This window comes from Mustelus asterias, chromosome 11 (assembly GCF_964213995.1).
Source record: "Mustelus asterias chromosome 11, sMusAst1.hap1.1, whole genome shotgun sequence".
Lineage (NCBI taxonomy): Eukaryota > Metazoa > Chordata > Chondrichthyes > Carcharhiniformes > Triakidae > Mustelus > Mustelus asterias.
Window position 1 is genome coordinate 17,068,947 of NC_135811.1, and position 27,750 is coordinate 17,096,696.

The 27,750-nt window shown below is 45.9% G+C and overlaps 1 protein-coding gene across 5 annotated transcripts in view; it reads left to right on the top strand.

The window, feature by feature from the left end:
• The window catches only part of rbm20 (RNA binding motif protein 20), a 259,146-nt gene extending 233,520 nt beyond the window's left edge, over positions 1 to 25,626 (top strand). For 2 of the 5 annotated variants that reach the window (XM_078223201.1, XM_078223204.1), the window contains one exon: positions 25,039 to 25,626. In XM_078223201.1, coding sequence (XP_078079327.1) covers positions 25,039 to 25,161 — 123 coding nt within the window. In that variant the 3' untranslated portion in view covers positions 25,162 to 25,626. Of the gene's footprint in view, positions 1 to 9,253; positions 9,569 to 25,038 lie in introns of those variants that run through there. The other 3 variants (XM_078223202.1, XM_078223205.1, XM_078223203.1) reach the window with 2 other exon arrangements.
• Positions 25,627 to 27,750: the final 2,124 nt, after the last annotated feature.

A 27,750-nucleotide genomic window follows, 5' to 3' on the forward strand; every position in this document is an offset into this window, starting at 1 on the left:
GAGACCCCGCTCCCTCTGATCCAATCGCAGGCAGTGTGAAAAGCAGCCCCCTCCCCCCAAATACAATCCAATCGAAGGCAAAGTGCACAGCATCCTCCCTCTCTTCCACCCCCCACTCCCCCCACCCTTACACATCTGATCACAGGCAGAGTGTGCAGCGGGCCCCCCTCCCTCCCTGATTGTGCCAGGGTGACATTTCCAGGCTGGCACTGCCCAAGGGGCACTCCCTTGGCCTCCCTGGTGGGGGCCTCAATGGCCTCTGGTTCTACCGGTGAAGCCAACACGACTGTTCTCCGTTCATGGGGAGCAGGTGTTTTTCTCGTTGGAGAGAACCTCTCCCGGTGAGGCCATAAAGGCAAGTGAGCATCGGACTCGCTAAAGACATGTAAATTAACATAATTTATTCAGCATCTTGCCCGTTTTCGGCGAGAGGCTGACCTCGCCAAAAAATTGGGCATGATCCTGATTTCTCAACTCTCCTGTGATTCTACTGGCTTTTCCTGCCCATTGATGGACGGGGCGAACATTCTGCCTGATGTCTTCACACATGATGGCCAAAATTTGCTGCCTGTTCCCGCCAGGAGGATCTTCCAGTGCCTCTGATGGCAAATCCCCGCCATGGGTTCCCCAGCGGTGGTGGGTGTGAAAAATGGGAAAACCTGTTGACAGCAGCAGGACTGGAAGATCCTGCTGCCAGCTAGTGGCAAGTCACTTCCAACATCGCACACTGCGGGGAGATGGAAAATCCTGCCCTATCTTTACACAATCCCTGTATTCTCCAGCAGAGAAAAAGTAGGAAGGAAAAGACTTGCATTAAAGGCATTGATAGTTGTTGCTGCATCCAAAAGCATTTTTCCTTTCAGTTAGGATGCAATCTTAACATTTCTTACTGAATTTCAAATAGAAACTGGAATTAGGCTGGCTGAGGTGCACACCCTGGTGGGACTTTCCAGCCGTGCTCGCCCCAAAACTGGAAAATCCCACCCGAGGCCAATAAACCTTTGCATGGTCCATTCCCCCGCCGCCCCCCCCCCCCCCCCTCTGCCTACTACGATTCCCGTGACAATGGGACAGGAAAATTCCCCGCACTATCTGATTTGTAAATTATACAAGATAACATTAATTAGTTCCAGGCACTGATCAAACAGTTGAAGGACAATGTATGTTTGCATATTAAATCCAATTCATGCTAATTATGATTTCAGCTGTTAATGGATATTGAAATATATGAACCGCGGCTAAATGTATCATAAGTATTGAACCATGAAGGTAGCTGCATTCGAAGAGTAATTCAATGTACTGTACATAGCTTAAAAACATTGGGCTGAATTTACCCATGGACTTTGGTATCCTGACACTGGGGCCAAATTGGGTCCCCAAGCCCACACTTGTTGCGAGCGAGACTGGCACAAGGATATTCCTGAATGTGGTGACCTAATTGGCTGCCTCCAAGCTGGCTGTCCTGTTAAGGATGGCAAGTTGGCCTTCGATGCTGCCAGACCAAGCAGAGGATCAGCAGCTTTGGAGACTCGGCAATGGCAGTACGAATGTGTCGGGGAGCTGTTCTAGTGTGGCTCCCCATTATTTTCTAAACTCCCCCCCCCCCCCACCCCTCCCCTTCCCCCCGCTACCTCCCACAACCTCCGCTGCCTAGCCAACTATCCCAGGCTGGGGAAATGCAGTCAATTGAGTTGAGAGGCATGTAAGATATTGACAAGATGGGCTGGATTTCACACCACTTGTGCCAATGTGGATTTCCTTACCCTGCAGAATGACTAATGCCACATCTCATACAAACATACGAATTGGGAGTTAGCCACTAGGCTCCATGAACTTGCTCTGCCATTGGATAAGATCATGGCTGACCTCAATTCCCATTACTTCCAATAACCTTTCACCTCCTTGCTTATTAAGAATCTGTCAGCCTCTTCCTTAAATATTCAAAGACTCTGTTTCCACTGCCAGGTAGAGAGTTCCAAAGACACTCAACCCTCAGAGAAAACATTTCTTCTTATCTCTGTATTCAATGGACGACCCCTTATTTTTATACAGTGGCACTGACGCCAGATTTTCCCACAAGAAATATCGGGTGGGAATTTCTGCCCACACGTCCCCCAAGACCTGAAATTCCTGCCCAAATCAACAGACCTTTAAATGGTCCGCCAAATTCTATGCCTCGCCCGCGACGATTCCTGCGGCAGGAGGGATGGGAAGATTCTGCCCATCATCATCTCCCCATCGACCCTCAGGATCATTTATGTTTCAATCAAGTCGTCCCTTACTCTTCTAAACTCCAACGAATACAAGCCTAGCCTGCCTAACCTTTCCTCAGAAGACAACCTGCCCATTTTGGTATTAGTTTAATAGCTTTGTATGTACACTTTAATGGCCCCTGGTTTTAGCAGCAGTGACAGGAACCCCACATGTATAATATAAATTACATGTAGTGGCATCAGGGTCATAACTGGTTGGATGTATTGCCGGAGATTTTGACATATGGCCTCTCACCTCCAACTGTCCCCCCCCTAGTCCACAACCAGTTTTTTCAACTCTTATGTTTAGAATTACTGAATCAAAGTGATCAAAGAAAATAGAGGGGAAAAAAACATATTTTTAATGTTTAGAATCCCTACAGTGCAGAAGGAGGCCATTCGGCCCATCAAGCCTGCACCGACAACAATCCCACCTAGGCCCTATCCCCATAACCCCACACATTTACCCCACTAACCTACACATCCCAGGACACTAAGGGGCAATTTAAGATGGGCGATGCACCTAACCCGCATATCTTTGGACTGAGAGGAAACTGGAGAAAACCCACACAGACACTGGGAGAATGTGCAAACTCCACACAGACAGTGGCCCAAGCTGGGAATCGAACCCAGGTCCCTGGAACTGTGAGGCAGCAGTGCTAACCGCTGTGCCATCGTGCCGCCCTGGGGCCCTGCAATGATTTTCAGGAGATATAACTTTAATTCCTGGAGACTCAAGTTTTTTTTTCCAAAAAGTATATTTTATTCATAAATTTTGTAAAGGTACATAACACAACAGTTCTAATTTAACATCACATAAAGTGCAAAAGAGTTAAATTTCTTTTCAAGACAGTGTGTGTCAATCTGAAATGCCTGACTACACTTACAATTATACTTTAAATTTACAATACACATTTACATTTCAGGTCAAACATTCACTGGTACATAAAGTCCGAGGGGTTTTGTACAGGTTCCAGTCCGTGTACTATGGAAGGAGGGCCTTAGACAGTGGCCTTTCCCTACTAAGCCCCTCTGGCAACCACCCTAAGCTTCAATGCGTGCCTCAGCACGTAGTCCTAGACATTGGAATGTGCCAGTCTGCAACACTCGGTCGTCAGTAGATCCAGGTTAATCCTGCAGAGTTGAGCTGGTGTCGAGGTGACTGTCAGCCATCTCTGCTGGGGCAGGGTAGCAAAATCTATCAGAAGGCAGGGGTACAGATTTCAGGTAGTATTGCTGAGAAAAATCCAGCCCAACGTGACTTCAAGGGTCAGCAAACGGTTTGGGAATAGCAATTTTACCTGTACCAAGTGAGCAAGCGAAATGGATTCTGTATAGGTTATGGTGCATGTGACCTGCAACAAAGGCTTAGGAAAAAACTTCAGAAAAGTGGGGTGGCACGGTAGCACAGTGGTTAGCACTGCTGCTTCACAGCTCCAGGGACCTGGGTTCGATTCCCGGCTTGGGTCACTGTCTGTGTGGAGTTTGCACATTCTCCTCATGTCTGCGTGGGTTTCCTCCGGGTGCTCCGGTTTCCTCCCACAGTCCAAAGATGTGCGGGGTAGGTTGATTGGCCATGCTAAAAATTGCCCCTTAGTGTCTTGGGATGCGTAGATTAGAGGGATTAGCGGGTAAAATATGTAGGGATATGGGGGTAGGGCCTGGGTGGGATTGTGGTCGGTGCAGACTCGATGGGCCGAATGGCCTCTTTCTGTACTGTAGGGATTCTATGATTCTAAGTATCTTGTGGAATAGTTTTCTATCGTGTGCCTCATTATTGTGTCACTAATTTCCCATGGTATGTTTCTGCTTCTGGTTATAATCTTACTGATAGAATGAAACAGTAGTGCTAGCCTTATATATTAGTCCAGTGTTGTTTACCATCTTGCAGAATTGTCAAAGAAGAAACAAAAACAGAAAATGCTCAGCAGGTCTGGCAGCATCTGTGGTGAGAGAATAGAGCCAACATTTCGAGGCTGGATGAAGGATCAATTGCTAACACCTTCCAGAACGTTTAGCATCAGTTTGTTGCATGCTTGAAGTGGTGATGACATTGAACACTATACTGAGTGTTTCGCTTTGTTTAAATTAACACTGCAATGACGTTACTGTGAAAATCCCCTAGTCGCTACACTCTGGCGCCTGTTCGGGTACACTGAGGGAGAATTTGGCGTGGGCAATCCACCTAACCGTTACATCTTTTGGACTGTGGGAGGAAACCAGAGCACCCGGAGGAAACCCACGCAGACACGGGGAGAACATGCAAATTCCACACAGACAGTGACCCAAACCAGGAATTGAACCCCTGGCGCCATGAGGCAGCAGTGCTAACCACCATGCCACCATGCTTGGTGGCGCAGTGGTAAATACATGGTAAATACATGGGTTTATGGGGATAGGGCCTGGGTGGGATTGTGGGCGCTGCAGATTCAATGGGCCAAATAGCCTCTGTCTGCACTGTAGGATTCTATGATTGCTCTGTGCCACCCATAGTCAAGTGCCTTGAATATTCTATTACATCAAAGGTGCTTTATAAATGCAATCTGATTTGTTGTATACAATTACTCAAACCTGGAATGTATTCCTCTCATTCAGCTTGCAGAACATCAATGTCATATACAGCTTCTCAACCGATAATCTCTGATAGTAATAAAAACAGAAAATGCTGGAAAAACCCAGTAGCTCTGGCAGCATCTGTGGACAGAGAAAAAGAGTTTTGCATACAGCGTGACTCTTCTTCAGAACTGGAGGGCAGCAGTGAGATTGGTTGAAAGAGTGGTAGAGGGGCAGATGGAACAAAAGAGAAGGCCAGAGATCGGTCAGATGACAAAGGTGTCATGAAAACAATAGGAAAGGAAATATGAATATGTACAAAGAAACAAAGGATTAATCCAGAGTGGGTGTGAATAGCAGAATAAAGGTCAACACTGTCTGAAAGCAAAATAGCAGAATGTGCTAATAGTGGAATAAAGGACAGTGCTGAAAGAAAAGCAGCAGGATGTGTTAATAGCACAATAAGGATCATTACACTCAAAGCAAAAACTTGAGAGCACTTGGAGGGAAAAAAATTAAAAATGGAGGACAGAGTTCATCATACGTGCTCTGTCTTTGCTTAAAGGTGGCCCTTTTCAATAAGAATAATGCAAATATGATTTGAAACAGTCAGTGAGGTCTTTGCAATTTAATTTAAGTAGGAGCATAGTTTTATGGACCGCGCATCTCTTGGCTCATCCCCAGACATCTTGTTTAGAATGTTTGAAAAGTGCATTATAATTTTCAATTTTAAGAGTAAGTAATTACAGCCAGCCCTCAGTGATAGTCATTACATGATTTTAGGCTTCATTTTTTTGTATCCTGTAGTGTAAATTCTCAGCCATCCTATTACTAATGTGTATGTTTTCTTTACATGTTGGATCCATCCGGTTCTCCCCCTGCACCACATGTTGGATCAATTAGGGTTAACTATATCAAGGGCTCTCAAGCAAAACTCAACTGACATTTGGGATTTACTTTGTCATCAGTCAGGCAGTAATCAATTATGTTCAATCTGATTTCTTACCATATGCCATCATATGTCCTTCCAGACTCGCTTGATCTGTGATTCCATGTGGATCTCCCATACTTGCTCTACTCTTTGGACTTTGATGACTTTCCCCTCCCCTCCATATAAAACACTCACTGTTGCTAGTGCAGCCTGCAGTTCATGATCATCGTTCTTGCTTTGAGGTAAATTTTCCCATTCGCTGCCCTCCAGAAGCGCAAATTCGGGCATGGGCCTCTTATGACTTTGACATCTATTAAAGCTAATGGATGATATTTGGTCAGCCCTGCAAAGCAATAGCTGAAGGAGACAACATAGTGCATTACATGGTATCTCTGTATTCTTGCAAGGAAATAACACAAACCACAGCTGTAGTGGTTCCTATGCCGCAGTTTCGCTCATTGAACTGTATATTTTCAGATGCTTTTCATTTAGGCTTTCAGTTACATTTTTAAAAATTAAATTGAATTTGTTGAAGGCACCATAAAATTGGCCATTCCTTTGAATTCATTTAAATCCTCAACAGTGTCTCCTCCCCCAGCACCCCCCAAAATAGGTCCCCAGAGATTTGAATCAAAGTACAGAAGATTAAAGGCACAATATAATGACTTTAGTATGATCCTTGATACTCTCTCCGCTTCCAGCACCCAACAAAAGCCCCCATGCTCAAATATCCCATTTAGCTGCCCCCAACCTTGCAAATGTTTTTCATGTGGAGAATCCTACCTAATAATCATTTGCATTACAGACAGATGCCCAATGCAATTTTTAAAAAAAGGAAACTCTTGTGGAATAACATTCTCTTGGATTAACAACACTGTGAAGATAGAACCAAAGATCAAAGAAGCCTTAGACCAGATTAATGGAGAGCTTTATATCAAAACTTCAGTAATCAAGTTAAACAAAAAACATATGCTGCCACGCAGTCTTTAGAACTTTCTGCACTTATAAAGACATATTTCAAAGAAAATGGACACTGAGGGTGGGATTTTACATCCTCGCTCGTCCCGAAACTGTAAAATCCTGCCCGAGGTTAATGGACCTTCCCATTGTCCACCCCTCGCCCGCTCCGATTCCCATGGCGGGCGGGGTGGTGAAATTCCACCGTAAGTGTAAATAGTTTCTACTTCCATCTGGACACTTTGATCTGACAGTTCTATACTTTAGACCCAAAACAAAATCCATGTGAGGATAAATGGTGAATAAAAGTTTAGTTAAGAACCTGTCATTTCTTGCAGAATACATGTTTGGCTTGTTGGCCATGTAGTCGGAAGTGATTTTTTTTTCCCTTTCACAAGCTTAGAGTTTAAAACCAAATTAATATTGCGTAGGTTGGTGAGCTAAATGTGGGGGAGCATCATGAAAGTAGTAAGTATAATATGATAAGATTGAAAAGTTGACTAAGTGAGAGGAAAAAGTCAACATTAAAAACTGGAACACCAGATTCAGTTAGGGCAGATTATAGAAAAGTGAGAAGGAAAGTGGAGGAAATGTTTAGGCCTCACATATGCCAGGCAATGAGCATCTCCAGAAAGGGAGAATCTAACCTTTTTCCTTTGACATTCCTTTGGCATTACCATCACTGAATCTCCCACTATCAACATCCTGGGGTTTACCATTAACCAAAAACTGAATTAGACCAGCTAGATAAATACTGTGGCTATAAGAGCAAGCCAGAGGCTGGGAATTCTGCAGCGAGCAACTTACCTCCAGGTACTGCAAACCTGTCCACCATCTACAAGGTACAAGTCATGAGTTTGACAGAATATTCTCTACTTGCTTGGATGAGTGCAGCTCCAACAACACTCGGGAAGTTTGACACCATCCAAGACAAAACTGGCACCTCATCCACCACCTTCAACATTCACTCCCTCTGTGACCAACGCACAGTGGCAGCAGTGTGCACCATCTGTAAGATGTGCTGCGATGAATTACAAAGGCTCCTACGATAGCACATTCCAAACTCGCGATCTCTACCACGCTGAAGGACAAGGTGATGCATGGGAACACTATCACCTTCAAGCTCCTCTCCAATTCGCACACCAAAGTCGTGGAACTCATTCCTAACAGCACTGTGGGTGTACCAACACCACATAGACTGCAGTGGTTCAAGAAGGCAGCTCACCACCACCTTCTCAAGGGTAACTAGGGATAGGCAACACCACATCCTATGAATGAATTTTTTTTTTTAAAACTGTCATACATGACCGGAGAGTAACAGTGTGACTTTTGTTTTAATTAGACTGCAGTGGTTTAAAATAAATATATTCCATTAGAAAAGAAGAAATCTCCTGGTAGTTTTAGAGCTCTGAGGACAAATAAAGAGGTTGGAAACCTACTGAAATTGAAAGGGACTAGATGGGCAAATGAATAATAATGAAAACTAAAGTAAAATATGAGAATGTTAAACATCAGCATGAGTACTTGTGCGATTGGCTTCTGAGGTGTTCTTGGGCTGTATACAAAGCAGCTAAATGTGGGGGAGAGAGAGGAAAAAGTACAAGCTAACTTGTAAACATGTTTTTGTCGCTTTTCGGTTGACTTGATAGAATAGGCTTCAATCTGAGAACAAAGACATTAGTTACACCAAAGAAAGGCCTCTGAAGTCCATCGGCTTTGTGCCAATGTTCAAAATATATCATAGAATCATAGAAACCCAACAGTGGAGAAGGAGGCCATTCAGCCCATCGAGTCTGCACCCCACATATTTACCCCACTAATCCCTCTAACCTACTTATCCCGGGTCACTTAAGGGGCAATTTAGCATAGCCAATGCAACTAACCCGCACATCTTTTGGAACCATGGGAGGAAACCCACGCAGACACTGGGAGTACATGCAAACTCCACACAGAGCTAGGAATCGAACCCAGGTCTCTGGAACTGAGGCAGCAGTGCTAACCACTGTGCTACCGTGCCACCCATCATATAGTCAATTTCTTGTACCTTTCAGTTGATACTTGCATCAAGAATCTGGTAGTCTGAAATGATTTATTTCTGTTCTGCTTATTCATACATCAAAGATGTACGTGCCAGCCCAGCAATAGCTAACCAAATGCTTTGAAAAGGCTGCTGCTGTGCTTAAATAGACAAGAGCTGGAGTCCTGGAAATAGGCCTTATGATATGTGAAAAATAAGAATTAGACTGAAAGTGCAGTGGGATATAGGTTTGAGATTGCAAGTAATTGCAACTGCAAGTAATCCCAAGATTTAATTTGATTTATTATTGTCACATGTATTAATATACAGTGAAAAGTATTATTTCTTGCGCGCTATACAGACAAAGCATATCATATATAGTGAAGGCAAGGAGAGGGTGCGGAATGTAGCGCTACAGTCATAGCTAGGGTGCAGAGAAAGATCAACTTAATGAAGTGTGTCCATTCAAAAGTCTGATTGCAGCAGGGAAGAAGTTGTTTGGTTGGTACGCATCCTCAGACTTTTGTATCTTTTTCCCAACAGAAGAAGGTGGAAGAGAGTATGGCCAGAATTTTACCGACCCGCCTGCCACGGGAATCTGAGTGGGCGAGGGGCAGAACATGGGAAGTCCGTTGACCTCGGGTGGGTTTCAGGAAGAACAAGACCGTAAAATCCTACCCTATCTCCGGGGTGCGTGGGTTCCTTGATTATGCTGGCTGCTTTTCCGTGGCAGTGGGAACTGTAGACAGTTAATGGACGGGAGACTGGTTTGTGTGATGGACCGGGCTTCGTTCACAACCCTTTGTAGAGTGGATCACTTTTATTGAAGGGGAGAAACATTAAAATTCACGGAAACCTAGTTTGTAGCAGTGATGATTTTAGTAATTACTAAAGGGGCCATGAGCACTGAAAGCGTGTAGATTATTTTGCAGTGGGATTTTAGTGCATGTACCTCCTTATATCACCACTCTAGTCCCCAGAAAATGATCAAACTAAAATTGTCTGTAACATGCAGCTACAATAACGCCATGCCTTCACAATCCAAATTTATAATGCCAGAGTAGCCCATCCCACTCCTGCTTCTGCTCCTGTTCCAGGCCTCATGGCAGTCCAGAGACATGATGTGGAGATGCCGGCGTTGGACTGGGGTAAGCACAGTAAGAAGTCTCACAACACCAGGTTCAAGTCCAGCAAGTTTATTTGGCAGCACAAGCTTTCGGAGTCTCAAGCTCCTTCTTCATCTGAAGGAGCGCGACACTCCGAAAGCTTGTGCTGCCAAACCTGTTGGACTTTAACCTGGTGTTGTGAGACTTCTTACAGTCCAGAGACAGGCAGGGCACTTGCTGAATGTATGCAGATTTATCTTGTTCAAATTTGAAGAAAAATCTGTTTGGATCACATCAAGTAGGATAACTAACAGTAGAACCAAGTTCTGATGACTAAACACTAAACCATTTTTTCTTGTGTTCGAAGCAATCAACTAATTGGAGCTCCTTGTTATGTGGATTTTTATCTCGGAGCCACTGTCATGGTGATAGCAGATTGTGTGCGTGGACTTGAATATTAGGTACAATAGGGTGCTCGGGTAAGATACTGTAAGGTACACTCTGTACTGCATATGGGGTGACCTGACCTGGAGGGTTGAAGGTCACATACTGCAGGTTAGGGAGTTAGGCAGCATGGTAGATTAAATAATATCCTTTTGCAGTTAAATCTGTGACGTCAAGTGTTGTTCTTTCAGACTGAAATGTGACATTGGCAGCGAGGATTAATACCGAGATATTTAGGATTGTGTCATGGCATTTGCTGGAACTGATATGTCTGCAGTCCAGAGAATTGAGCTGTTTGATCCGACAAGCGATGCCAGTACAGTCGGCATGAAATGGCAAGCGTGGCTGGAGGAGTTTGAAGTTGGTTTTGGATGGGACGATGGTGACGCAGAAAGCACAGTGCCGGACCTAATTGTTGGTCAATGCGGCTGCTTCAGTGAGGAAGAATTTCAGGGACCTTGCCTGGCATGGCAGAAAAGGCACATTGGGAATATGCAGTGATAGCTTTATGTGGTGACGCCAAAGATAAATTTTCTGCCAGATGAGACAGAAAGACAGGGCAAACAGAAGCCGAGTTTATGACCCATTTGAGGCAGGTGTCAGATGGGTACATGCAATTATCTTGCAACGGATCTGAATAACTAGATCATTCTCCCAGTGCTTGCGTGGGTTTCCTCCCATAGTCCAAAGCTGTGCGGGTTAGGTTGATTGGCTTTCCTAAATTGACCCTAGTATCAGGGGATTAGCAGGGTAAATATGTGGGATTATGGGAATAGGGCCTGGGTGGAATTGTGGTCAGTGCAGACTCGATGGGCTGAATGGCCTCCTTCTGCATGGGGTTACGGGGATAGGGCCTGGATTGTTGTCGGTGCAGACTCGATGGGCCAAATGGCGGCCTCCTGCACTGCAGGGATTCTGAGTGCTCGCTAATGACATGCTACTGTTTTAGAATGATCTTTCTGCGGTCCTGTGGCATGTTTCACACCACTCCATCAGCGAAGGGTCTGGTAAAATCAGAACTTGGAAACTCGCCGGCGCGAAGCGCGCTCTCTGATTTTGAGCACGTGTCATCATTCCCGCTGCTGGACAGTGCAGGATCAAAATCACCCGCTTTGTGTCCAAATAAGAGTTCAGCTGGGCACTTTCCCATCATACTGTGGAGTTGCTCTATACATAGCCAAATCTGACAGCAGTCCTTCCAATCTTTGCTCCCAGCTATCCTCACTCATTTTTCTAAGAATGGTTTTGTTATTCCACTTCCCTATTTGTCTGTGAACATTGCTGGGGGTTACTCTATGATGGTGAATGCCTTGCATGTAATCTGTAAACGGTTGTGAAATGAATTGTGGCCCATTTTCTGAATACAGAGTGAATCGCAGACCGTGCCTCAAATATTTCAGTCACTGCAGACAATGTTTTCCATGCTGTTGTAGACTTCATCACAATATACTCATAGTAACAGTTGTATAGTCATCACCACTAGTAGGGTCTCTTCTGATGGAGGAGGGCCCAAGAAATATACAGCTACATCCTCCCATGGTCTAGATCAGCGGTCTCCAAACTCCGATCCGGATGCGGCCCGCTGCGGACCGGATGTGGCCCGTGGGCCGTAGTTTGGAGACCCCTGGTCTAGATGATAAGTGTGCTGTGGATTAGGTCTACTAACAAGTTGACATCCATGACATGGTTTGACAAACTGTTCCTCAGTCTTCTCCATCCCTGGCCATCATACTGTGATTGATAAGTTTGACTTTGTACCAACCACTACCAAAAGACCCTCATGAGCTCACATCACTCATCTAGAATCACTGGGGGTGGTTCACTTCCCCTGGCTGAGCGAAGATCATTCATCTTCTTCCGACACTACTGCCCCATCCTCTTCTGAAGTGCACTTGCAATGACCAGGGCTGCCACTGCATCCCAGGGGGTGGTCACCCTGCTGGAAGGCTGGCCCCTGGAGGGTGGGTACAGGGTTTTCTGCCTCTGCGTCACTCCATCAAGCATCTGGTCAGCTCCCCCCTCTGTGAAGCATGGTGCCGGCTTCTCGGTTGCCATCTCCTGTTGTGGAGCAGGAGCTGGGGAGCCATTTATATGGAGCTCCCTAGTGCTTTGGGGCAGTTAAGTTGTTACGCGGTGGGTGAATCAGGGGGAACGTGCCACTGGAGCAGCATGAAACTCTTGAATAGAAATTAATATTAAAAATCGACCGGAAAATACACCGGCTCCATCGACGCGAAACACTCGGTATTTCATGCCACCCAAAACTCTGCCATTTGTTGGTAAGATTTCACCCAAAGTACACAGTGAAGTGCCAGAGGAGATGGACATCAGCATTGATCAGCATGTTGAAGATCATAGAAACCATAGAAACCCTACAGTACAGAAAGAGGCCATTCGGCCCATCAAATCTGCACCGACCACAATCCCACCCAGGCCCTACCCCCATATCCCTACATATTTTACCCGCTAATCCCTCTAATCTACGCATCCTAGGACACTAAGGGGCAATTTTAGCATGGCCAATCAACCTAACCAGCACATCTTTCAGACTGTGGGAGGAAACCGGAGCACCCGGAGGAAACCCACGCAGACACGAGGAGAATGTGCAAACTCCACACAGACAGTGACCCAAGCCGGGAATCGAACCCAGGTCCCTGGAGCTGTGAAGCAGCTGTGCTAACCACTGTGCTACCGTGCCGCCCATCATGATGCAGAAAAGGCTGCTGCAAAGTTTGATGCAGACCTGGACAGCATGATGTGCTTGCTGCCAGGTAATAAAACACCACTGATATAGAAGGGTCCAGGGATATAGCATTTTACCCCAGGTCATATTGTCACAGGGCAGCATGGTGGCACAGTGGTTAGCACTGCCGCCTCACAGCGCCAGGGACCCGGGTTCGATTACCGGCTTGGATCACTGCCTGTGTGGAGTTTGCACGTTCTCCACGTGTCTGCGTGGGTTCCTCCGGGTGCTCCGGTTTCCTCCCACAGTCTGATAGATGTGCTGGTTAGGTGCATTGACCCGAACAGGCACTGCAGTATGGTGACTAGGGGAATTTCACCGTAACTTCATTGCAGTGTCAATGTAAGCCTTACTTGTGACTAATAAACAAACTTTAAACACTGTCAAGAAGGGAAACTGTGTGACAGTGCAATCACCAGATAGAGTACTGTATGACAGAAATTCTTTGTGCATCGAAAGGTGTCACAGTGACATGGACCCTGCAGCAAATGAACCAGGTGTAGGAGCTGAGACAAGCATAGATCCAGCAGTCCGAGTCAGTGTGTAGATGGCAGAGAGACAGCTTGCAATACAGAGGGAAAAACACCAGTGACAAAACTTCCTAATCCTGATGCGAAGACCAAAGTCCCTGAGACAGCAGGCGGACCTGGAATGGAAGGAAACAACCAAAGCAATATGAAAATTTTGTGGAATTTAGTGATAGAGACATAGAGGAGCATTGAATTACATACTGATATTTATCACAATTAAACAGTGAAAGAGAAATGGGCCCGATTCTCCCAAATAAATTCTAAGTGCTCAGTTGGTGTGAAAACTGATGTAAATCACAGTTATTTTTTCAGTGGGAGTTCAGACTCAAATCTCCCACACTCTGTGCAATGCAGAGGTCACAATCCATAGAAACCATAGAAACCCTACAGTGCAGAAGGAGGCCATTCGACCCATCGAGTCTGCACCGACCACAATCCCACCCAGGCCCCACCCCCACATATTTACCCGCTAATCCCTCTAACTACGCATCTCAGGGACAATTTGTAACCTGGCCAATCAACCTAACCCGCACATCTTTGGACTGTGGGAGGAAACCGGAGCACCCGGAGGAAACCCACGCAGACACGAGGAGAATGTGCAAACTCCACACAGACAGTGACCCGAGCCGGGAATCAAACCCAGGACCCTGGAGCTGTGAAGCAGCAGTGCCAACCACTGTGCTACCATGCCGCAATCGTGAATATCATGAAAAGCTCGGGAAGTGGGGCCTATTCACGCCGGAGTCTGACGGTTCCGGAACTCTGCGCATGCGCAGTGGCCCCGATCTGTCAGACTCCCATTTGCTGGCCAGCTCGGGACCCCGGCAGTGCTACCTCGACCTCTTCCTTCCCCCCCACCCCCCATTCCAACCGCTGGCCTCCCTCCAGCCCCTATCGATCCCCGTGCAGAGTGGCAGCGGGATGCCCTGCCCCCTTGGCACTGCCTGATGCCTGGGAAATGGGCAGTGCCAAGCTGCCCCCTGAACATGGGTACTTCGCACCTTGGCCACTGCCAGGGGGCACAGGCTGGCACTGCCAGGGTGCTCATGCCCAGGGGGCACCAACCCCCCCCCACCCCCCCGCCGCCCGACCCCCTGGGGGGCCCCGATTGCCCCCCTTCACTCCAGCAGGGTCTCCCGCTAGTTCCCCGAACGTGAGGAGCTATTCTAAACCCTGCCGGAGTGAAATACTCCTGACGGGGTGGGAGATGCTATCGGGCCCAGAGAATTCAGTCCCCGATCTGATAATCACATTTAAATTACATGAAAAATAGATTAAAATCACTTACCTGGTATTCCCGCTGGTTTCCAGCGTGGTCTCAACCGCGCCTGCTCCCCAGCGGTGGGAGATGCACATGCATCGGGAATGCATGCGTGAATCCCGCAAAATGGCCGACATGCGCGTCTCCCAGCCCGACGCACCAGAAAATTAGCGCATCGCAATGGGAGAATCGGGCCCAACAGTTCCAAAAAGTGAGATACTGAACAAAAGACTGAAACTATATTGGACTGTGATACACTGGGCTTAACTGACGTTCGTAATAGGAGAAATTAATTTACTCAGTGAGTTAGGACAATAATGATTTGTAAAGTTTGTTTGCAAAATAGGGCAAGCGGAAACATCATGGTTCTGGTCTAATAAGGGAGGGATGTCATGGTGATAGCTGATTGTGTGTGGACCTGAGTATTAGAAATAATCCGGTTCTCCAGTAAGATACTGTAAGGCACACTCTATTCTACAAATGGGGTCACCTGAACCTTGAGGGTTGGAGATCCCATAGCGCAGGTTAGGGAGTTGGCCAGTGTGGCGGATTAAATAATGTTCTGCAGTTATATCTGTGACTGAGTGCTGTCCTTTCAGCCTGAGATGTGACACACACATTCACTGCTGCACTGCAGTCATGTAGCGAGCAACAAGGGGTCATAACTTCCTCGGAGTGGCAATCAGCGGTGAATTGTCATTCTGTAGTGACTTCCCCGTGCTAAAATGCTGAAGTGCGTTCCTGGCTCCAAAGAAGTGTAAAAGGAGCAGGACAAAGGAGGACACGCCTCCTTTTTTTATGCCACTAGCTGCCATGAAGCAGGTGAGTTTAAATGTAACATTGAAAATAACAACAGGCCAGGGAGAAGGTAAGTATCTAAAGTAAACAAATGGGATGTGGAGGTCGGAGAGTCAGTTATCCGGGGAAGTCAGACATTTGATTTGATTTATTATTGTCACAATTATTAACATGCAATGAAAAGTATTGTTTCTTGCGTGCTATACAGACAGAGCATACCATTCATAGAGAAGGAAACGAGAGAATGCAGAATGTAGTGTTACCATCATAGCTAGGGTGTAGAGAAAGATCAACTTAATGTGAGGTAGGTCCATTCAAAAGTCTGATGGCAGCAGGGAAGAAGCTGTTCTTGAGTCGGTTGGAACGTGACCTCAGACATTTGTATCTTTTTCCCGACGAAAGAAGGTGGAAGAGAGAATGTCCGGGGTGTGTGGGGTCCTTAATTATGCTGGCTGCTTTGCCGAGGCAGCGGGAAGTATAGACAGAGTCAATGAGTGGGAGGCTGGTTTGCGTGGGTTTAGGCTACATTCACGACCTTTTGTAGTTTCTCGCAATCTTGGACAGAGCAGGAGCCATACCAAGGTGTGATACAACCAGAAAGAGTGCTTTCTATAGTGCATCTGTAAAAGTTGGTGAGAGTCGTAGCTGGCATGACAAATTTCCTTAGTCTTCTGAGAAAATAGAGGCGTTGGTGGACTTTCTTAACTATAGTGTCGGCATGGGGGACCAGGACAGGTTGTTGGTGATCTGGACACCTAAAAGCTTGAAGCTCTCAAACCTTTGTACTTCATCCCTGTTGATGTAGATAGGGTAAGAAGTCTCACAACACCAGGTTAAAGTCCAACAGGTTTATTTGGTAATAAAAGCCACTAGCTTTCGGAGAACTGCTCCTTCATCAGGTAAGTGGGAGTTCTGTTCACAAGCAGGGCATATAAAGACACAAACTCAATTTACAAAACAATGGTTGAATGCGAGTCTTTACAGGTAATCAAGTCTTAAAGGTACAGACAATGTGAGTGGAGAGAGGGTTAAGCACAGGTTAGAGTGATGTGTATTGTCTCCAGCCGGGACAGTTAGTGAGATTTTGCAAGTCCAGGCAAGTCATGGGGGTTACAGACAGTGTAGACAGGGGCATGTTCTCGTTTGCGCTTCCTGAAGTCGATGACAATCTCCTTTGTTTTGTTGACTGAGGGAGAGATTATTGTTGCCACACCAGTTCACCAGATTCTCTATCTGATTCCTGTACTCAGTCTCATCATTGGTTGGGGGGGGCGGAGAGAGAGAGAGAGAGAATCAGATATCGGGGGAGAGTTGGGCATAGGAGGTAAGGGGGAGTCGGACATTGGAGAGGAGCATTCACATGGTGGCGGAGTCAGGCATTTGGTGGGCGGAGTCTTTCATCAATGGAGGGTGTTGTCGGATATCAGAGAGAACATCGGGGCGGGGGGGGGAGGGTGGGGGAGGGGGGAGGGGGATACCTCCCAAATCAGATGCTGAGGAGACAGCAAGTTGCGGGTTGTATTAGTCTATTACTTTTACCAGCCCATGGGAAGAAGCAAAAAGTACACCCGATAAAACTCAAAATAATGTGATTATTTCTAATTTATAGCAACCAGAAGACATAACACATGCATTTCAAAGAAATCCTTTTCTTTTAAACCTCATTGTTGGTGACAATAGCAAACATATGCAATTAAAATAAATAATACAATGCACCAAATGTAAAGATGCAGGAGTGTCTGAATCCAACATCTTGTTTTCTTTTGGTCCTAATGGACTGTTGTTAGAATAATGCCGTGTCTCTTATTTAAGTGCTGCTATTTGTGACTGCAATTTGTGCACATATAATAGCACCAGCTTCCTCTGCTTCCATAGCCCTTTTAGAATTGCATCCCTTATTTAATATCGCCTCCCCTCGTTCTTGCAGCAGGTTGTGAACCACTGTGCTTTAAAAAGATCAGGATCTTTCAGCTGGTTCTGTAATGCTGCTGGCTCTTCAGCAGTTCTGGAAATCCCTGACGGGTTAGTACATCCAAGCTTCAAATGAAACAACACCACCGTCTGAAATAATTGACAAGATATAGGGTTGCTCATTAAATTTGGAATGTGCTAGTTCTGTGGTCGGAGCAAAAAGTAACTGCCTCAAATCCAAACAGAGGATAACTAGATGACAGGTTCTTGGGGACGGTCCAGTACAGGAAGCATAGAACCAGTTGGTGCACTAATATTGAATACCTCACTAGTTAGCCCTCGAGGGTGTTATAATAGCATTAACAAAAGGTCAAATGAAGGGCTTGAATCGAATGGAGTATATCCACAGGGAGCAGAAATAGCGCTGTTGGAGATGGAAGATTGCTGACTTTATCATGCCCTCTACTTTCATAACTACTGAGAGACAGTTGGCCACATGGTGCATGTTGAAGTATAAATAGATTGTTGAAAGTCCTCTGATAAAGACAATCCGCAGGCTTAGGACATTGACTCACTTGACCCCTAATCAAAGAACAACAGGTGCCGCTCTCAGTGCTTACTAACTTCACCTAGTTAGGTTTTATAAGTCAGCAGTGTGCAACTGAATGTAACACTTTATCCAAATAAGTCATGCTGAAGGAAGAGACATTTTCTGATGAATTATATAAGGCCACAGGGTGGGGGACACCAATGTCCATTATTTCTACAGATCATCTGTGATCCAATAAACTTGACTTTACCATTGGACCATAGGTTGATTACAACACAGAAAGAGGCCATTCGGCCCATTGTGTCCATGCCGGCTCTCTACAAGAGCAATTCAGCTAGTGCGGGCTCTCAGCCTTTTCTCCGCAGCATTTCTTTCCATTCAGATATTTATCCAATTCCCTTTATCCAATGCTTCATTTGAATCTGACACACCCTCAATCTATGCATTCCAGATCCTCACCACTGCTTGTGTTTTTTTAAAAAGTTGCCTTTGATCTTGTGCCATTCACCTTAAGTCAATGTCCTCTGGTTCTCAATCCTTCCACCAATGGGGACAGTTTCCCCCTCTCTGCTCCCTCATTGTTTTGAAAACCTCAATCAAATCCCTTCTCAATCTCCTCTTCTCCAAGGAGAACAGCCCTAGCTTCTCCACTCCATCCACAGAACTGAACTCCTTCATCCCAGAATTATACTTGTGAATCTTTTCTGAACCCGTTCCAATACCTCCCCATTCTCCCTAAAGTTCGGTTTGCAGAATTGATCGCAGTGCTCCAGTTGAGGCCAAACCAGTATTTCATGATACTTTTATGGTAACTTTTTTTTTATTCATTTGTGGGACATGGGGATCACTGGCTGGCCAGCATTTATTGCCCATCCCTAGTTGCCCAAGGGCAGTTGAGAATCAGCCACATTGCTGTGGCTCTGGAGTCGCATGTAGACCAGACCAGGTAAGGATGGCAGATTTCCTTTCCTAAAGGATATTAATGAACCAGATGGGTTTTCCCGACAATCGACGATGGTTTTATGGTCATCAGTAGATTCTTAATTCCGGATTTTTAAAATTGAATTCAAATTCCACCACCTGCCGTGGTGGGATTCGAACCCGGGTCCCAGAACATTAGCTGAGTTTCTGGATTAATAGTCTAGCGATAATACCACGAGGCCATCGCCTGCCCTTGCTTTTGTACACTTTGGCTGGAATGTTATAGCCGTTCACACCGATGGGATTTTCCCATCCCGCTGCAGTGAACGGATATTAGTCTGAGCGCCAAATTCTCTGACTTCTACAGCAGGAGCGTGGTGTGAACGGCCGGTAAGATCACACCCATTGTCTCTAGCCTTGGGTCCATGGGCTTTTTTAAAACTTTGTCAATCTGCCCTGCCCACCTTGAACAATTTGTGTACATGCAGCCCCACTCCCTTCTTCTTTCACATCCCATTCAGAATTCCAACCTGTTTTTTTTCTATTGCCTCTCCTCCTTCCTATCAAAATGTATCACTTCACATGACTCCCCGCATTAAATTTCATCTGCCGCATCTCCGCCCAGCCTATCTATGTCCTCTTGAAGTTTATCATTATCCTCTTCATGGTTCACAACACCACCAAGTCATCAGCAAACTTTGACATTGTGCCCTGTTCACCTACATCTTGTGGAGTTGCCAATGTTGCTCCTTCCTCATTTGCACTCAACTGATGAAGGAGCAGTGCTCCAAAAGCCCATGATTCCAAATAAACCTGTTGGACTTTAACCTGGTATTGTGAGACTTCTTACTGTGCCCACCCACATCTTGGCCATTAAAATAGACAATGAAAATCAGTGGTCCTAATACTGACCCCAGGAGGACCCCCTCTATATACCATCCTCCAGTTTGATAGCAACCACTTATTACTACTCTTGGTTTCCTGTCTCTCAGCCAATTTCATATCCACACTGCCACTTTCCCTTTTATTTCATTGGCTTTAACTCTGCTGACGAGCCTGTTCTGTAGCATTTTGCCAAACGCCCGTTGGAAGTCCATGAACAGCCCATCAACTGCGTTAATCTCATCAAGCCTCTGTTATCTTGTTTAACAACTCAACTGAGTTCATTAAACACCATAGCCCACAACACATTCATGCTGGCTTACCTTAATTAAGATGTGGAGATGCCGGCGTTGAACTGGGGTAAACACAGTAAGAAGTTTAACAACACCAGGTTAAAGTTCAACAGGTTTATTTGGTAGCAAAAGCCACACAAGCTTTCGGAGCCCTATGCCCCTTCTTCAGCTGAGTCCTGAAGAAGGGGTTTAAGGCTCCGAAAGCTTGTGTGGCTTTTGCTACCATATAAACCTGTTGGACTTTAACCTGGTGTTGTTAAACTTCTTACTGTATTTACCTTAATTAATCTATATTTGTCCAAATGACTGCCAATTTTCTTCCAGCCTACTGTTTCTAAAGGTTTTCCCACCGCTGAGATTAAACTGTTTGGCCTGTATTTGCTGAGCTTATCCTTTCCCATTATTTTGAATACAGGTGTGGCATTTGTAAATACGCCAGTTCTCTGATATCACTACAGGAATTTAAGGAGGATTGGAAGATTATGGTAAATATCTCCACAATTTCCATCCTTATTTTCCACAGTAACCCGGATGCATCTGATTCTGTTCCTCTGACTTATCAACTCTCAATCTTTCCAATGTCTCCTCTTTGCCAATTATTTTGTCCATCCAGTGTCTTAAGTACATTCTCTATCACTATGATTTTGGAAGCATTTTCTTCCTTGGCAAAAACAGATCCAAAATGTTCATTTGGTACCTCAGCCATACCCCTAGCCACCCTGCAGAAATGACCCTTTTGGTTCCCCATAGGCCCTGCTCATCCTTCTACCACCCTTTCACTATTTATGAAACTGGGTGTTCACTCCCTCTCCAAATATCACACTCATATTAGCACGTGCAAAGTTCAAAAGTTATGGAGTAGTTATTTTGGCAAACTGAATATGGTCACTGATGCATTTGCAGCATTGTATCCAGGCTTGGGGGGATGGACAGTGACCCCAATTTTGCTGACCTTTTCTGCGATCTCCATCCAGTCTTGCTGGGTTAAGCAGGGCCCTTCTCCTCCCCCCGTCCCTGGGGAAGCAGACCTCCTACCTGGGCCTTCAGCCTGGAGGACAACATCCAGCATTAAGAATTCTTGGGACCAGTCCCACAACAAGTACATGCCATCGTTTCAGTTGGGCCAGACTGTCCGGGCAGCCTTCTGTGGCATGGTCCCTCACAGGCTCGAGCACGCAGACATCACTGGCCACCAGTAGTGCAGGGGCCCACCTCAGGGTACAGCAGACTTTCACCAGCTCTGCTTAGGCCACGAGGGGAGCTCCTTGTACGAATAGTAGAGTTTTAAAAAAACCTTCTGTAAAGCAAAGCCTTGTAGGCGAGCTCAATCGAATACAGGATGTGAAGGAAGTCAGCTCCTTAGACAAAGCTTAGTCCTGTTGATTGAAGTTAATGTAGTGCTCAGCCCTGGCAAAGTGGGTCTTGGCCACTTACTTAATGTAGCTGTGAACAGCAGCTTGAGAGACAAGGCTGATAATCCCTTTCGCAGACCGAGAGGATCTAGTGGTATAAGTATTTCGGACTGTCAAGGCAGTAGGCCCTAGAGCAGGAGTGTTTGCAGTAAGTTGTTTGCAGTAAGTTGCCTGGAGAAGCATGTTCTCCACGGGCACTGCTCTTTCCATACGTCCTGTTGACCCTGTGCATTGGATATGACCTTAGTCATGTACACCATCACCTCCGCCCGCCCCCCGCCCCCCCCCCCCCCCCCCGCGCCTCCCCCCCCCCCCACTCCCATCTGAGAAGCCTAGGCTGGTGATTGTGGTTTCTGAGGCTAACACTCCTCCTCCCAGTCTTTCTGCATTCAGAAAGAAGCAAGAAAGTCTCCTTTAGTAAGTCGAGAAAATTTACCGAATAGTTGCTGAGCAGTAAAAGTGTAGAAGTAGCAATCTGAGTGTTGGAAACTCTGCTGGAAAAGCAGACCTCAAAAGATCCAGTGAGTGGCCACCCTTCAGCAGCTGTCAAACACCAATCCCACTGGCAAATCGGAGACTGGCTGGGGTATCCACGGCTTGGAATTTAAGTGTAATAGTGTGGGATAGGTTGTGGAGTGCAACTTTAAGTAGGATCCAACTTGTCTGGAGCAGGCATCCGACATGCAGCCATTAATATATTAAAATTGAGAGAGGTGGGAGTGGGAAGACCCCCGGATGAGATTTTAACCAGCCTGATTGAAGCGGCAGAATCCTTATGGCCCACAGATTGAAGGCATCAAATCTGAGAGTGAACGTTCAGTGAACTCGCAGCTAATCCATGGATAGCGCATCAACGGAAATCTCATCTCCACTTCACCTCACAATTTTCTCACTTCCATACACTGAGGCACCATTACAGTGGATCCACAATCTAAGTTAATAATATTTGGCGGAATTTTACTGCCCGTACTGCTGGCAGGTTTTCCAGTCCCGCCGGAGTCAATGGGCTTTTGAATGGCTCATGCAGTCCTACCCACTACCCCAAGGGGGCTGTAAAATTCCACCCACTGAGTTTAAAAGTGTAGGTTTTTTGAATATGTTATTCTCATTGTTGATTTACTCTATTTGGGGTTATTCTTTTGTTTCCTATTTTATTAGGAAGACTAGTTTCTGGAATATTGTACTGTCTGGGTAGAGGAGATCTGTGCAAGTCCTGTACAATACAGACAGAGGTATTTTAGGATGCTGTATCAATATAGCAGAGGTGACCACTAGGGGTGGCACAGTGGTTAGCACTGCTGCCTCACAGCACCAGAGACCCGGGTTCAATTCTGGCTTTGGGTTACTGTCTGTGTGGAGTTTGCATGTTCTTCCTGTGTCTGTGTGGGTTTCCTCCGGTTGCTCCAGTTTCCTCCCACAGTCCAAAAATGTGCAAGTTAAGTGGATTGACTACAGTTTTTAAAAAAAATCTCCCTTAGTGTCCCAAGATGTGTAGGTTAGATGGATTAGCTATGGTAAATGTGTGGGGTTATGGGGTAGGGCCTGGGTAAGATATCCTCCTTAGAGAGACGGTGCAAATGCAATGGGCCAAAGGGCCTCTTTCTACACTGCAGGGATTCTACGATTCTATGACCTTCCTGGAACAGAAGGGCTGCAAAACCAGCAACCAAATCCAAAAAACGATGGTTGACATCAAGATGATCAGCCAATGCTGTGGTGACCCGATATCATGTGACAAGCATTGAAGGAAGAAGAAGACCTCCCCAGAAGATCTGTGTAAAAGATTTGCCCCATGTCAGGGATCTGTGAAACAATACTCTACTTCCTAGTGTAGGATTGCCAACAGTACTGCTGAACTGAGGAAATCTATGGCAATCTATACTGTTTTAAAATCAGTCTAATAGTACTGGACTACAAGCTGGAGCAACCAGCCCACTTTTTAGAGTGGTCAGCTGAAAATTTCCCACATTACATCAGTGACTATCCTTCAAAAGCAAATGATGGCTATAAAGTGCTTCAAGATATCCTGAGCTTGTAAAAGGTGCTATATAAATGGAAGTTCTTCCATCTTTTTCAAATCACAGTAGTTAGCACTGCTGCCTCACATCGCCGGGGACCCGGGTTTGATTCCCAGCTTGGGTCACTGTCTGTGTGGAGTCTGCATGTTCTCCCTGTGTCTGCGTGGGTTTCCTTCGGGTGCTCCGGTTTCCTCCCACCGTCCAAAGACGTGCTGATTAGGTGCATTGGCCACACTAAATTCTCCCTCAGTGCACTCATACCAGAGTGTGGTGAGTAGAGGATTTTCACAGTAACTTCATTGCAGTGTTAATGTAAGCTTACTTGTGACACTAATAAATAAACTTAAACTTAAAAAAGGTATACTTTAAATTTAATTTCCAAAATTAGGATGCTGTACTTTGTTCTACATATAGGGGGGAATTTTCCCGTTCCGCCCGCCATGGAAATCGTAGAGGGCGAGGGGCGGACCATGGAAAGATCCGTTGACCTTGGGCGGGATTTTCAGGTTTCGGGGCGAGTGCGGCTGGAAAATCCCCTCCATAATCTTTCACTGGATGATTTGACAAGTTCAGAGAGTAGGCATGAGTAATGCTCATCTCACGAGAGAGAAGATATAAATGTCACAAATATTCTAAATCTATTTTTAAAATGTTCGAATATTATCTTCTCTTGCCAATCAGAATGTCAACTGTCTGAGGTGTGATATGTGCCTGCATGTATTATAATGTAAAGGTGCTCAGCAGAACAAGGGTTAACTTGGGACTGGCAGGCCGCACCGCCCACAGTGTGATATATGCCGTCACATGGTAAGAGAATTTCAGAGAGCAGTCTAGGAGTAACAGTAGGGGGAGGCACTAGGGGTGGCACGGAGGTTAGCACTGCTGCCTCACAGTGCAGGGACCTGGGTTCAATTCCCAGCTTGGGTCACTGTCTCTGTGGAGTCTGCACATTCTCCCCGTGTCTGCGTGGGTTTCCTCCGGTTTCCTCCCACAGTCTGAAAGATGTACTGATTATGTGCATTGGCCATGATAAATTCTCCCTCCGTGTACCCGAACAGGTGCCAGAATGTGACGACTAGAGGATTTTCACAGTAACTTCATTGCAGCGTTAATATAAGCCTACTTCTGACAAATAATAAATAAAATCTGTAAGCCTGCATGGGCTAAATGGGCACCATCATGCCTGACCATGCCTTACAACTGTAAATAGTTAAAGTCTACCAATAAAGGTCTTTATATTTAAGCACACAAGTCTCTAAATCTCATCAATGAGTTATCTCGACACCAACACAAAGAACTCATCATATGACAAGGGGATTAACTTAAAACGATTTAGCCAGTAAATCGTGTGACCTAGTAATGATCAGTTTTGTAATTTGCACCACATTTGCAGAAGTTTAATCTTGTGTCCTTTTGCAACTCTTTACTTATTTACGAAGGGCATTTCTTTTGGCTGCAGAAATACCTGTCACAGTTAGCTGAAGAAAGTCTGAAGGAAGGCGAAAAAGTCCGAAGTCCTGGAACGGAGGAGGAAGTTGGGATCATACCACAGTTTGAAAGTAAAAAGTCGAATCCGTCCTGAAGCAGCCGGTTCAGAGTCTCCAATATCAAAGAACCAATGGAACCAAAGCCTAGTTAAGGATTATGTTCCAGAATGTGAAGCATCAGTACCAGGCCAAGGAAAGGCTGACAGGAAAAGAGAGTGAGAGAGAGAGAGGAACCTTTCAATTGATGCGGTACTTTAGAAAGACATCTATATCTTTATTTTTATTGACCAGGGAGATTATATTCAGGGAATTTCTTGTTTTAAATTGTCACTGCAATCATGATCAAATGCATTGGTTTGATGAAAGAATTTTACTTGGACCATTTCATATGGGTAATTAATTTATGTCTCAATTGTTTGATTCGAGAGCAGATAATTAAAATGAGTTTTTTTTCCAATTCTGTATTATTTATTAGAAGCACTAATTAGAAAATGTGATTATTTAGAAAGTTATATCTGGAAAACAGATATGAATTTAATAAAAAATTAATTGAAAGATTTACATTGATTGTTTTATTGCTGAGACTCTCGGGATCATTTTCTTCTCCAACCTTGCCTGAAGGCATTGGTTGGTGCTGGATTACGTTCCACGCAACAGAAACCAGGCTTGAGTGGTATGGTGGCACAGTGGTTAGCACTGCTGTCTCACAGCAGCAGGGACTTGGGTTCAATTCCAGACTTGGGTGGCTGTCTGTGTGGAGTTTGCACGTTCTCCCCATGGCTGCGTGGGTTTCCTCCGGGTGCTCCAGTTTCTTCCCACAGTCCACAGATGTGCGGGTTAGGCTGATTGGCCATGTTAAATTGCCCCAAGATGTCTAGGTTAGATGGATTAGCCATGGGAAATGTGTGGGGATGCGGGGATAGGGTGGGGACACTAAGGGGCAATTTAGCATGGCCAATCAGCTCACCCTGCACATTTTTGGACAGTGGGAGGAAACCGGAGCACCCAGAGGAAACCCACGCAGACACAGGGAGAATGTGCAAACTCCACACACTGTGACCCGAGGCCAAAATTGAACCCAGGTCCCTGGCGCTGTGAGGCAGCAATGCTAACCACTGTGCCAGTGTGCTGCTTGCTGGTACCCTCAAAGCCTCAACATCTTGCATCCAAACAGCATTTGAGCTCTGTATGGAAAGGCCAACAATCCTCCAGTGATTTCTCTACCTGCAGACAAAGTGGACTGGGGCTATGAGACATGACCTTATCATATTGAATAGCTCTTCAATGCATGGGCTACATGGACAGTGTCCTTATCACTGAGGCCCACGTTCCCCCCCCCCCTCCATTTCAGTGAAGTAAGCGTAAATAGTTGAAGGTTCACTTACCCAGGCATCCATTTCTGGTACTGCAGGGCAGTCCTCTGGTGGAGGCCATGGGCATTGACCACTCTGGTGACTTTCTCCCGATGGTAGTCATGATGTGGAGATGCCGGCGTTGGACTGGGGTAAACACAGTAAGAAGTTTAACAACACCAGGTTAAAGTCCAACAGGTTTATTTGGTAGCAAAAGCCACGCAAGCTTTCGGAGCTCCAAGCCCCTTCTTAATTCCCACTCACCTGAAGAAGGGGCTTGGAGCTCCGAAAGCTTGCGTGGCTTTTGCTACCAAATAAACCTGTTGGACTTTAACCTGGCGTTGTTAAACTTCTTACTGACTTTCTCCCAGGCAGGATTGATCAGATGGTTCAGCCTCCTCCTTCCATCCTCGGGAATGTGACATCCCGCCTGGCCTCCATTGCATTGAGCAGCGAGCGGATCGGGGGAAGCATGGCTGAATCTGGGGACCAGAGCTCTCTGGGATCACCGGGCCACCACCTCCTCTTATTGTGGGGTCCCAATATGGAACTTGATGTCCGGGTGCCTTTTAAACATTGCGCCTGGTTAGGACGGCGGGGCACGTATCATCCAGCCCACCCTGACTGCATATTTAACCAGACCAGCATTGTGCCATTTGCTGCGAATTCCCACCAGGCTCTGAGATGGGAAACACTCCCGGTTCCTGCCCCCGCCATGGGAGTTAGGCCTGAAATGGGAAATCCCAGCCCATGTCTCGGTTGCCTTTGGTTATTCCGGTGGCACAGCGGTTAGCATTGCTGCCTCACTGCGCCAGGGACCCGGCTTGCGTCACTGTCTGTGCGGAGTCTGCACTTTCTCCCCGTGTCTGCATGGGTTTCCTCCCACAGTCTGAAAGACATGCTGGTTAGGTGGCTATTAGCATGTTATATTTTCGCCTCTGCAACATGGGTTGGCATCCAGCGAAACCCAATGGAATAAAGAATTTCTACTTAGCCAGGCCTCAGACCTATGCCCCATGAACTTCAATATAAAGGCAAAATACTGTGGATGCTGGAATCTGAAACAAAAAACAGAAAATGCTGGAGAAACTTAGCAGGTCTCTCAGCATCTGTGGTGTGAGAATAGAGCCAACGTTTCGAGTCAGGATGACCTTTCGTCAGGACCCACATGAATTTTGTAGATTTCATAAGCTATCTTCAAATGGGTACAAGACAATAGCAGAAACCACGGTGGCACAGCAGTTAGCACTGCTGCCTCACAGCGCCAGGGACCCAGGTTCAATTCCTGGCTCAGGTCACTGTCTGTGTGGAGTTTGCACGTCCTCTGCGTGG